The sequence below is a fragment of the Contarinia nasturtii genome, unplaced genomic scaffold (assembly GCF_009176525.2).
Source record: "Contarinia nasturtii isolate CC-2019 unplaced genomic scaffold, AAFC_CNas_1.1 Cnas_scaffold_1500, whole genome shotgun sequence".
Taxonomy (NCBI): domain Eukaryota; kingdom Metazoa; phylum Arthropoda; class Insecta; order Diptera; family Cecidomyiidae; genus Contarinia; species Contarinia nasturtii.
Window position 1 is genome coordinate 474,119 of NW_022198836.1, and position 11,155 is coordinate 485,273.

Here is an 11,155-nt window from a genome sequence, read left to right on the forward strand (position 1 = left end):
TTCAAATTGTTAATTTGAAGACTCAAATTATTCAACTTTATTGTTGATATAACCCTAAAATATTTATGACTTACAATTTGAATGGTAAAAATGCAACTGATGCTAACATTTTGAGCTCCAATTCATTCTGAGCTATGAGCTGTATTGAAGATATTCAGAATTATTTTGCATTTGCAATTTTAAATATGATACAAAAATTGGTTTTGCAACGGATACTTGTAGTTGAATAATTTCAACTGAACGGACGGCTAAGCCATTGAACCCAGAGATGATGTATTGGAAATGGAAGAAATGAGTTGAAAAACACAAACACATTGATTAGAACAGAAATGTGTTATGAAAATTATAAATCTATGCACATTGATTGCGTAAACTATTCGAACGATATTTAATTAGAAAACATACAGTATATGTACAATTGTACATTAATAATAAAAAAAAATTAATAAATTAATCATTTTCTTATTATTTTTTTCTCTTGAAACAATATTCACAGTTAAATATCATTTTGTACCACCTGTGCCTTTATGATTCAAAAATCATAACTTGCATCTGTAAAATGAACAAAAAGAATAGGCCTTAAATGTCAATGTATAACTACACATTCTCCCACAAGGTGGCTAACGTCATTCACACTCTTTTATAAAAGAAATCATACGATTTTCCAAATATTGTGGCTCGATATACATCAGTTTAAACTTAGCTATTGAGTAGAACAGACGTTTTAAAATTTACATCTAGAATTCATTTCTATAATAAACTTTTATGCAAGTTTTTATTGCAACAATAATATCGAATACTGAATATCGAATGAAATAACACAAAACAAAACAAATTAACGCCTTACAAAGAAATTACTTGAAATACACACCGCAAAGGCAAACTACACGGATAGCTGTAATCTATATTCGCATTCCAAGTTTTTTTTCTTTTCACATAGCATTGATATACAAATTGTAGTAAATTTCGCATCAATACATAGAAAAAGTATCAGGAAATAAAATTATTCCTTGTTCCCTGGAGATACATTTCTCAATAAAATCCAAAATTTGAGAAATTATAATTCTTTTTCTATTGAAATCGTTACGAATAAAAGGAAGTTTTCGCATTGAGTCGACAGTACAAAGTACAGTAGCACTTCATCTCTTCATTTGTGAAAAATTATACCAACGTTTTCGAAGTAACCGTGTGATAATTCATATAAAAAGTATTACAGTGTTTGTAATTAGTTAATATATATTTTGTATTCTGTGACACGAATTTTCTCTTTTTTTCTGAGAATATCCAACGTAGTTAAACCAGTCGTCGTAAATCATGTCATCAATGATAAAGGTATGGTCTCGTTATAATTTGTTTTTAGATTCATAAACAACAATCCATTCTTGTATATGTTATTCGTCTTGAAAAAAATTGAGCAAATTTTTCTCGCTACCCGTTTCAATATGTATAAATGGTATTTATTCATAAAGAATAAAAAAAGAATTTTCAAAAGTATAATAAGACATGCTACAAAGTATTTTATTTCACTTTAAAATTTTAGGAAGATTTGCCAAAAACACAAAAATACCAAATTACAATTTTTTATATAAAGATATTTTTAAACATTTTCTTATCCACACATACAGACTTTGTGAAATATTTTGTATCAATGTGTTAATTTATTGCTGATATGGCATTTAAATGACAGTAACTTGTTTGAACTGATAACTTTTCGGTCAAATGCGTAAATGTATTATATTATTACACATTTTGCACAATCAAAAAAACACCTTTCAAAAATAAATTGCGCTAGACAAAAACTAAAAAAATATTCATAGATCAATGCAAATTTTATCGATTTTTATCATTGTACTTTTTTTGCCTATATTGTCATCTTAGTTTTTCAATCAATTTTATAAGTAAACAACAATAAGTTTTGTTTACGTCAAATATTATCTGTTGGGTAAAATTGTAGTTTCATATCGAGTGATCAAGTGCGTAGTTCAGTCTCTACTGATAAGATATTATGTGGAATTTTTATGAATGTAAAAAATGAAAGAATATATGCGTCAAACTACAATTAAAGGGTAAAATGTCGTTTGTCTTGTTTTCATCAGCTTATTTAGGGTTAAAATACCAATCGATTGAGTAATAAAATATGACTCACTCATTTTGATATCCATATCGCTCTAGACTTTTCTATCTTCTTTATTTTATTTTGATACTCTTTGCTCAATATGTTTTAAGTCATGGGTTAAAATAAAAAAAAAATCAATATTATTTTATTTAGAATAAAGATCGATTCAATAAATATGCACAATCTTTGGAAGAGATTGAAATATGGGTAAATTCTTTTTGTTATAGTCACTATCGAATTAAGTTGAAGTTAGAAAATTGCTTGATAGCATTATTTGCACAAAATAACATATTTTTGTATAACTGAATGCTAGTGTATAAAATGATGCATAATAATATTCACATTTCCGTAAACTGCTATGAAAAATTTCATTTTGAATCTACTCAATTTGAAATGATTAGATAAACCAGAATTTAATGAGTTGACAACGAGCTATATACTATCATCTGTGCAAATTTAATTAAGATTGGTCGATAATAAAATAATATAATATATCGTAATAAACATAGCACGTGCGGTGGAAACCGCTATTTCGGATAATATTATAATTTAATATCTTAATTTGAATTTAATGATTCAAATTCATCAAATATGTTATTTACGACCAAATTCTTAATGAAAAAATATTAAGACGTAATATGGTATTTGCGTATGGAAAACATACTAATCCAAAGTCTAATTTCAAAACATCATTTCAATTTAAAGTAAAATCTGTTTTTTAGTTTTCAGGTTTCAAAAATTTAATCAGAATTTGTAAGTTATGATAAACTTAAAAAAAATATTATTGTTCAATAAATAAATACGAAAACTGCCATCGTGAACTTCTTAAAATTACGCCCAAATATAATGTCGATTATGATAAAATCTTTAATTAAAGCATATCACAGAAAACAAATAATGAATTAAGAAAAAACTTTCTGTACAATTAGAAAAAATCATATAATCCAAAATAATAATCCCAATGAAAATTACATTTTTTTCTTAATATGAATTCAACGCAATCAGATTAACGAAAACGGAACAGATTTAACTCTGCATATTTCGAAAATCAATGCATCAATTTATTGTGTTTCCAAATTTGTGATGTCGAAAAATTTAAAAGCATTTAATTCCAATTCTCTTACCAGGTTTTCACTAGAATTAAAGACATTATTATAACGTTTTATAGTACAAACCTCATATAAAATATACAAATTTTAGTATAAAAACATGTTATATTCGTATATTTCAAAATATGTTCAACATAAATTTGTTGGAATTTTAGTTTCAAATCTGACGTTTGTATTATTTAAAGTGCACAATTAAAACAGCACTATGCTTAATTCTGTTAATCAATGTTAATTGGTAAAGTGAACTCAATTGTTTAATTTATCCATATGGAATATTCGCATAACAGATATTTTTTAAATATACAGTACATTTTAACAGACACCGGTTGAACTGGGCCTATACACATACAATCTTACTGGATATGTTGACAGCACATACTTTTCAATATTTTCGAAAAGAAGGTTAATTTTCATACTATTCATGCTGCGCATGCCCAATGTTAAATTACAACTTGAATGAATTGATTGCACTTTTATTTGCAAGTATTTGCCTGACATTTGTCGACCAGTTGAATAAGCAAAAAAAAAACGAAACTAAATTTACAATTCGGTATCAATAGAAAAGAATCTTAAAGGTCTAGAGAATGAAAATTCAACTAATACAACTACTATATCAATAAACCAATGATTTTAACTTTTCCTATCAAGTGATGACATAAATTTGCATGATTTCATCAAAATCAAATACATACTTATGATCTCAATTTTGTTCATTGTGCAATATGCATGTTTTTTTTATTGAGAAATATAATAATAAAATTAATTCAAAATATTGTTTGAAGTAGGCTTCGAAAAACTCAATCGAAATGCGTGAACTAGCATCTAGAATTTGTCGAGACTACCTCACTGGGGCATGGAAAACAATATCAGCATCAGATTTACACATTAAACGAATTAGGTTAGTTAAACTAATTATAATATTCCAGTAATTTACATAAATTCAATATATTATGAATACTTTTAGTGGTGGTCTTTCAAATTTTCTCTACTACGTAAGTTTACCCGATGATATTGATTCCTGTCATAAGGTAAAAAATATCAAACGTGCTAGAAAGGATACAACACCACAAGAACCGAAAGAAGTATGTTCATGCTTAATTCTTTTCAAATAAAAAAAAACTGTTATATTTTCTAAATGTATTTCTTTTTAATTCAATTTTAGGTGCTATTACGCATTTACGGTCGCACGCATGGTGAGCAGCAACTTGAAACGGTACTAACTGACACAGTTGTATTTACCTTGCTCAGTGAACGAAAATTGGGTCCAAAACTGCATGGCATTTTCCCTGGTGGCAGAATTGAACAATATATTCCGGTAAATATGAATTCTTCTAAATCGTGAAGATTAATTCATTGCCTCGTTCTTCAGATTTTTTCGAGTATTGTCATTTTAACTTATATTTTTGCTAGTAACATATTTTGTATCCATAAAGCGCTGTTTGGGTTGTCTCTTTATTTTTTTCTTCTTTCTTTCTTTGTCAGTGTACCTGTAGTAGTATACGGATTGAGTTATTATTGCCCCACGACGAAGGAAATTGAAAATTGCTGTTGAACTCGTATCGTCTAGTACACTACTACAGTAACAACGACGAAAAAATAAAGAATAAAGAAAAAAATTAAAGAAACGCATTTAATATGTTTGAAAATATGCTGCAAATATTAATAATGAAAGCAAAAAAAATCATCGCGTTAACTTGAATTTCGCAATTGCCATTGTGAATTACAGAAAATGATAGAGTATAAGTTTATGCATTATAATGACTGTTATATTGTATTCGTAAATAGGCACGACCATTAACAACGAATGAATTAAGTGATGCAAAAATATCATGTAAAATAGCGGAGAAGATGGCAAAAATACACAAATTAAGTATACCTGTATCAAAGGTAAATGAGCTGAAAAGAATTCTTTTTTTTATTGCAAATGAATTGATTAAACAATGAGTATTTTTGTTATCAAAAGGAACCTGATTGGCTTTGGATCACGATGGATCGATGGCTTCAAAATGTTGAAGATGTTTTAAAAAATTACACAACAAAAAATACACACGAATTGAAAATAATGGAGACAGTACGAAAAATTGATTTCAAAAAAGAGCTGGTATGGTTGAAATCCGCGGTAGAAGTACAAGAGTTTCCAGTAGTATTTTGCCACAACGATCTTCAAGAAGGAAACATTCTCCTAAGAGAGCAATCAAGCAGTTTATCGTCACCCAGCAGCTCAACAGAACAGCTCAGGTAAACAATTATATTTAAAACACGCCTTTATCAATATTTATATGAATTTCCCGATTTTTCGGGAAAATATTCGTTTTACTCACATATTGCTCCTCATTTTCAGTTAATATTTAAAATGTACTTGTATACAAATCTTGATCTCTCCGTGAAGAAGAATGCTTTGTCTGGAGACAAGACTGCTTGTTCTTTCAAGTCTTCTGTCTGTCTATTGTGTTGTAGTAGCCGTTGTTCATGTTGAAAATTAAAAAAAGCTCATACAAAAGTCATTTGCTTTGTTCAATTGATCGAATTTTGGTATTGTGAATATTTTGGAAAATTGATTTGACATAAATAAAACAAAGTGCATGCCTTTCACTTGTAATGGTTGATTACGATCACTCACATCATCCACCAAAAGACACACAAAACCAAAAATATTCACTCAATTCTTTCATAAAACTGCAATCATAAAAATTCACACAAAAACCAACAACCTAAGACAGAGCCGCATGCGGTTAAGTGCATTTTAATTACTTTTATGTCTCTCTCATTGTTTAATCAATTCATTTGCAACAAATTTTTTTCGTTTTCAGTTCATTTTTCGATGACACAACCATATTAGATGGACACTTTGATCGACATGATAATTTCAATGGAAATTTAAATCCAATCAACAAAATGCATTCAAGGTAAACTAATGTATATTTGATTTGTTCCTGGTTAAGTAATTTAAATATTCCTTTTTTTTCTTGTAGAAAGCGCTCATTAAGTGACAGCCAAGATGAAGACTTGGATAATACGCGAGACTCATTACTCAGTGACCAATCACAGTTCTCTGCTGAAACAAACAATGAACCAGAATTAATGATAATTGATTTTGAGTATTGTGCCTACAATTATCGAGGATTTGATTTGGCAAATCATTTCATTGAGTGGATGATGGATTATACGATTAAAGAGTATCCATTTTTTTCATATGAAAGCGATATGTATCCAAACAAAGAGCAACAGGTAATTAACACACAATGAAATATTAATTCATTTTTCCATTCAAGTGACACAAACTTTCATTCATTCCTTCTTTTCTCTCTTTTTTCATTCAGGAGCGATTTTTAAGAGCATACTTAATTGAACTGTCTTCAAATCCCGATTACATACCAGCTGCGTCTGAAATCGATGAGCTAATAAATGAAGTCTTATGCTTCACTATGGCATCTCATTTTCTCTGGACACTATGGTCATTTGTTAATGTTCATCAAGATATTGAATTCGGATATTGGGTAAATATTGTTCATATGTTCAAGATCAGATAACTGTAACGATCACATTGATTTACATCATCGTATTTTTAATATTTTATGTATAGGACTATGGACAAAAGAGAGCAACTGCATATTTTGCCGCAAAAGAAACATATATGAAAGCCAAAGGAATAGATTCTAAACGAACACATACACTAGATGATCGAAAATGAGTGAAGTGAAATTGAAATTTCGAAACGCATAACTTTCGTTAAAATTGTGTAATTGAAAATGATAATCGATGCATTTTTGTAATTCCACATTGTCAACCGTGGATATGTTTCAAATACAAAGACATTTGTGACAATTATTTATGCACTGAATAATGAACAATTTGATTGTCAAGTAGGAGTACGAGGTGCGAATAGTATTATGGTTTCGGACTTTGACTTTCATGAATCTCATCGCATGGTAAAGGTTAAAAAATATTTCTTCACAGCGTAAATAAAAACGCCCTATTTAAAATAAATGCTTTATAAAAAATAAACGGATATCATTCGAAAAAGATTTATTACTTTGAAAACAAAATATCGGTTAGATAATACGAAAGTCCACGCCAAATGGCCAGACTTCATAATAAGAACTATTAACAATTGTAAATTAATTGGTTGGAAACAAAATATCACTCAAAAAAGGAGTGTCATCTACAACAAACTTTGTGAGAGGAACATCATAAACTGGTGGAAACATTGGTGTACTGCAATCAGATTCATCCATTGAAAAATAGCGTGTATTCGTAACAAATTTTGGAAGAAACAAAACACCGGCTTCGTAGTTACTGATTCGTAGACTTGGGTTAGTTAATGACTTATTTTTTTGTCCCCATGCTGCTTTGGAGAGGTTAGCTGATGTCAAAATAAACCAAAATAATTTTTTATCTGTCCATCGACAATATGTTTTAATGTGCGGCATTGCTTTTGTTCTATAACGACAATCAGCTATAACAAAATAAAAAAAGAACTTTTAGATCATCACTGGTTGATATATTATTGTTAAACTTGTACAAACAAACCTCGCCATTGGTAAAAAAAATCGTTCAACCATAGTTGTTTCTGATGTGTTTGATTTCCATAAGGTAAACCTGATAATTGAATATTCAGTTTAATAATCATATAATTTAATAATATTTTAATTGAACCTACATCCACCACCAATGAGGTGGTCATGAGAATTTGCAACATTGTTAAATGAAGGATAAATAATTCGAACGCTCGGTATTTTTCTTAATCCAATTTCCCTTGTATCTCGCCGAAAACTATTTACAAACTCAGATGTCAGCCATGAATCTGGGCTCGCACCAAAGCTTCCAAGTGAAGAGCTTTGTGCAACAATAGGTGAACTATCTTCAATCGGTGCAGCGTGCTTTGATAGTAACCAAGAAACTTTACCATGCCCTATAATATAATATAATAGAATATGTGAAAATTGATTTTTAATAATCTCTTATTTCTTATAATAATTACCGTGAGCGAAGTGTCCATTGGTTGACTGATATGCACCTGGTATAGATGTCACTAAAAATACGTTTACCTCCGAAAAGTTTGTTTTACGAATGCGAACTAGCCAAGGCTGTAGTTGGGGCAATTTGTAAGACGAAAGATATTTTAAAAGTTCGTTTCTGAATTCAGTTGGACTTTCACCAGCAGCCGTATCACTGCCTTCGTGTAATGGATGTAATGCATGAGAAATCCAAATTCCCTTTATGAACAAAAAAATGAACATGTTACATGTAAATAATTCTCTCACACAGACACACAAAAATACTTCATAGATATACTCTATCCTCTATACCTGTGTTCGATTATGCCAATCATCTTCGTATAGATTAGCGGTTGAGATAACTACACGCATCGATCCATCTTTGTAACCCAGTAGCATCATTTTTGTATGATGAGTAGCAAACGGTGTGGGCATTTTGATTTCTATTGCAGTAACTTGTGGTTTGGTTTTGTGGATGTTCTCTAAGTCAGGTGACTTAGTTCCATACAATATTAGCAATTTTTTAGACAAGCACCCTGAAAATAGTGAAATTCTTACCGACTTATCACTGATATTTATTTCATAAAAACCAACCTGCAAAATAGTATTGCCCAAGCAACCAACCAATCTCCACCATAAAATTAATTTGCACACTAGACTCAAGTTCACCGAGTGAAGAATCTAGAATTTCTTGAAAAGTAATTGAAAGCGGCTCATTATGTGTCGGTGGCGATGATGTAATTGAAGTGAGAAAGAAATTAAATGGTTGCGCTGCGTCTAATTTCTCTTTCATTTTTCCTTTGGGCGTAACGACTTTGATATATTGATGGATGTCAAATTTAGACACTGAAGCACTTTGTTGTGATGTTGAGGCAGAATTCAACGAAATCTTATCTACTCCATTAGATTCATTGGAATGTGATGAGATTGCCAGCGCTTTATCGGGTTTATTTTTCTTTGCAAGTGGTTCTTCATTTGATTTATTCGTTGGAAATAATTCTTCGATTATCTTTATTTGATCTATAATTAGTTCTTTGTGTGAAATCAATTCGTCTGGAATCTTGAATTGTTCGAGATGATGCGTTGTATTTTGTTTCATTATTTTCTCCAGATGTTCGTGAGTGTATTCCATGAAATGATGCGGGTTCTTGCGATAACAATTTTTACCATACTGACAAACAAAAGTAGGTTTTGTACGTTGTTTACTCGTTAATTTTTCCATCTTTAATTTGGTAAATAAATTTTATTCGATTTTAGTCAACAATTATTTGTGACCGCGAAAAATCCAAACGTCAAACGCCAAACGAATGATGTTACTCATACCTACTGCCATCTGTTGAAATATAGAAAGAGACATCCATACATTATTCTGTTTGTTTACATACGTGCTTAACGTTGTCGTTTAATTCTGATTATTTCATTTCTGTTTGTTTACTATTTATTATTTCAAGGTCTTTATCATAAAATATCATTCAGATTATTGTTTATATGATATAATTAAAAATATTGGTATAATTTATCTTCGTTTTTTTTAAAATATATATTTACTATAAAATTACTATTAGAATAGCTACTAAGTGCAATAAATTAAACAAAAGCCCAATAGTTTCCATATTGCGAGCTACAGATTTATCTTGACTTCAACAGTGAATAGTATCACCGTTCCACATAAATTAGTTGCTGTAATGTATTACATGCAAGTCTTAATTTTATCTAATCGAAAAAAATCGTTTCTTAAGGTTTTAGAAAACTGGAAACTCAAATACCAAGTTTCTACAAATTGAGTAGATGTCCAATATCGTCACTATGAATAATAAACTAACTTTTGAATACTTCCAAAATGATGATCAATATGTTTGAAAGTTTCATTAAGACAGAACATAGTCTTATCTTTGGATTCGGTCGAATGATTCAGTTATGATGAATGTCGAAAAAAACTATGAAATTCAGCACACATTTAACATTGCACTTTGAATCAATATAACTGTTTAAAAAAAAATAAACATTCGTCTATACAAGTGTTCAAATGAGCGAAAATCACGTTTTTATTAAACTTGGAAGACTATAAATAGAAAGAACACAGATAATTAATGCAGTCTCAAACAAGAAGTCAAAATGAGAGTAACCGGCCGTTTTATCTTCATCTTCATTCAACTTATATTTTTTCAAGTTGCTTTTGAAATTGTTAATAGTTATCCACAAAAGTAAGTATTGTTGATTGTAAAATGTAAGTTAAATTTTGAATAACTCATTTTTTTTTATAATCAGGCAATGGGTTTTTGACACCAAGGCCTTCGATGATAAACACCAGCATATTTTAATGCCGACAAGTCTTTTGACAGGTAAAAAATGATATTATATCATATAAATATATGTTATTGTGTTATAAACATTATATATTTTAGGAACAGCAGGTGTTTTAATCGGAAAAATGCATGAACATGTTTCAAAAAAAGTCAAAATTAACATAACAACTACAGTTCGGCCAACAATAATCGATTTCATATCAAAAATTAAGAAACGCGCTATTCACTTTGAGAACAACGATTCAGACGAGTCCCATTCTGACGACAAAATCAACTGCGGATGCAATGTTTCAGTTGTCGAAGGAATTGGAGAACATGTAGTAGAGAATAATGCAAAAATTAATCAACATCGCGGAACAAATCGTGAGCTGGAAGAGCACGTATCCCACAATTAAATAATATTTTTTCATTATTTCATAATTTATGCTTACCTAAACAATAATGTCAACTATAAAATACATATTTGTGTACTATGATTGTTTATTGAACATTTTTTTTGCATCGTTTGCAAAAAAGAGGTTTCATAATATTGTCCATTGTCATAAAAAAAATAAATAAATATTAAGAGATTGATAAAAAATGAACCTTTGTTTGACAAACACATACGATGAAATTATATCTTTAGCG

The 11,155-nt window shown here is 29.7% G+C and overlaps 3 protein-coding genes across 9 annotated transcripts; 2 read left to right on the forward strand and 1 right to left on the reverse strand.

Moving 5' to 3' along the window:
* The first annotated feature begins 686 nt into the window (after window positions 1-686).
* On the forward strand, window positions 687-7,248 carry LOC116346454 (choline/ethanolamine kinase). Of its 6 annotated transcripts, XM_031776519.1 has the most exons (12): window positions 687-1,207; window positions 1,294-1,332; window positions 2,270-2,323; window positions 4,011-4,123; window positions 4,190-4,307; window positions 4,388-4,540; window positions 5,011-5,112; window positions 5,189-5,463; window positions 6,036-6,131; window positions 6,198-6,453; window positions 6,546-6,722; window positions 6,809-7,248. In XM_031776519.1, the coding sequence occupies exons 2-12, from the start codon at window positions 1,315-1,317 to the stop codon at window positions 6,914-6,916; spliced, it is 1,470 nt and encodes a 489-aa protein (XP_031632379.1). In that variant the 5' UTR covers window positions 687-1,207; window positions 1,294-1,314; the 3' UTR covers window positions 6,917-7,248. The 6 variants fall into 6 exon arrangements, with proteins under 6 accessions (XP_031632379.1, XP_031632383.1, XP_031632381.1 ...); XM_031776523.1 differs by lacking the exon at window positions 2,270-2,323 and adding an exon at window positions 2,839-2,869 and having other exon boundaries at window positions 688-1,332; XM_031776521.1 differs by lacking the exon at window positions 2,270-2,323 and having other exon boundaries at window positions 688-1,207.
* On the reverse strand, window positions 7,235-9,542 carry LOC116346450 (probable tyrosyl-DNA phosphodiesterase). Its single transcript, XM_031776505.1, has 6 exons — window positions 8,817-9,542; window positions 8,535-8,758; window positions 8,207-8,441; window positions 7,886-8,137; window positions 7,756-7,824; window positions 7,235-7,681 (listed from the first exon to the last, which is right to left on the reverse strand). The coding sequence occupies exons 1-6, from the start codon at window positions 9,442-9,444 to the stop codon at window positions 7,344-7,346; spliced, it is 1,746 nt and encodes a 581-aa protein (XP_031632365.1). The 5' UTR covers window positions 9,445-9,542; the 3' UTR covers window positions 7,235-7,343.
* Window positions 9,543-9,956: 414 nt separating this feature from the next.
* On the forward strand, window positions 9,957-11,078 carry LOC116346456. 2 transcript variants are annotated; one of them, XM_031776527.1, is made up of 3 exons: window positions 9,957-10,426; window positions 10,491-10,564; window positions 10,637-11,078. In XM_031776527.1, exons 1-3 carry the CDS (start codon window positions 10,338-10,340, stop codon window positions 10,921-10,923), a joined length of 450 nt encoding a protein of 149 aa, XP_031632387.1. In that variant the 5' UTR covers window positions 9,957-10,337; the 3' UTR covers window positions 10,924-11,078. The 2 variants fall into 2 exon arrangements, with proteins under 2 accessions (XP_031632387.1, XP_031632386.1); XM_031776526.1 differs by having other exon boundaries at window positions 10,049-10,426; window positions 10,628-11,068.
* Window positions 11,079-11,155: the final 77 nt, after the last annotated feature.

Coding starts and splice junctions, on each gene's coding strand:
- LOC116346450 (XM_031776505.1), bottom strand. CDS start 9,444: ATGGAAAAATTAACGAGTAAACAACGTACAAAACCTACTTTTGTTTGT. Junction 8,759..8,816: donor TGGGCAATACTATTTTGCAG/GTTGGTTTTTAT, acceptor CACTATTTTCAG/GGTGCTTGTCTAAAAAATTG. Junction 7,825..7,885: donor CCACCTCATTGGTGGTGGAT/GTAGGTTCAATT, acceptor TTCAATTATCAG/GTTTACCTTATGGAAATCAA.
- LOC116346454 (XM_031776519.1), top strand. Junction 5,464..6,035: donor AGCTCAACAGAACAGCTCAG/GTAAACAATTAT, acceptor TTTCGTTTTCAG/TTCATTTTTCGATGACACAA. Junction 6,454..6,545: donor ATCCAAACAAAGAGCAACAG/GTAATTAACACA, acceptor TTTTTCATTCAG/GAGCGATTTTTAAGAGCATA.
- LOC116346456 (XM_031776526.1), top strand. CDS start 10,338: ATGAGAGTAACCGGCCGTTTTATCTTCATCTTCATTCAACTTATATTT. Junction 10,427..10,490: donor GTTAATAGTTATCCACAAAA/GTAAGTATTGTT, acceptor TTTTATAATCAG/GCAATGGGTTTTTGACACCA. Junction 10,565..10,627: donor GCCGACAAGTCTTTTGACAG/GTAAAAAATGAT, acceptor TATATATTTTAG/GAACAGCAGGTGTTTTAATC.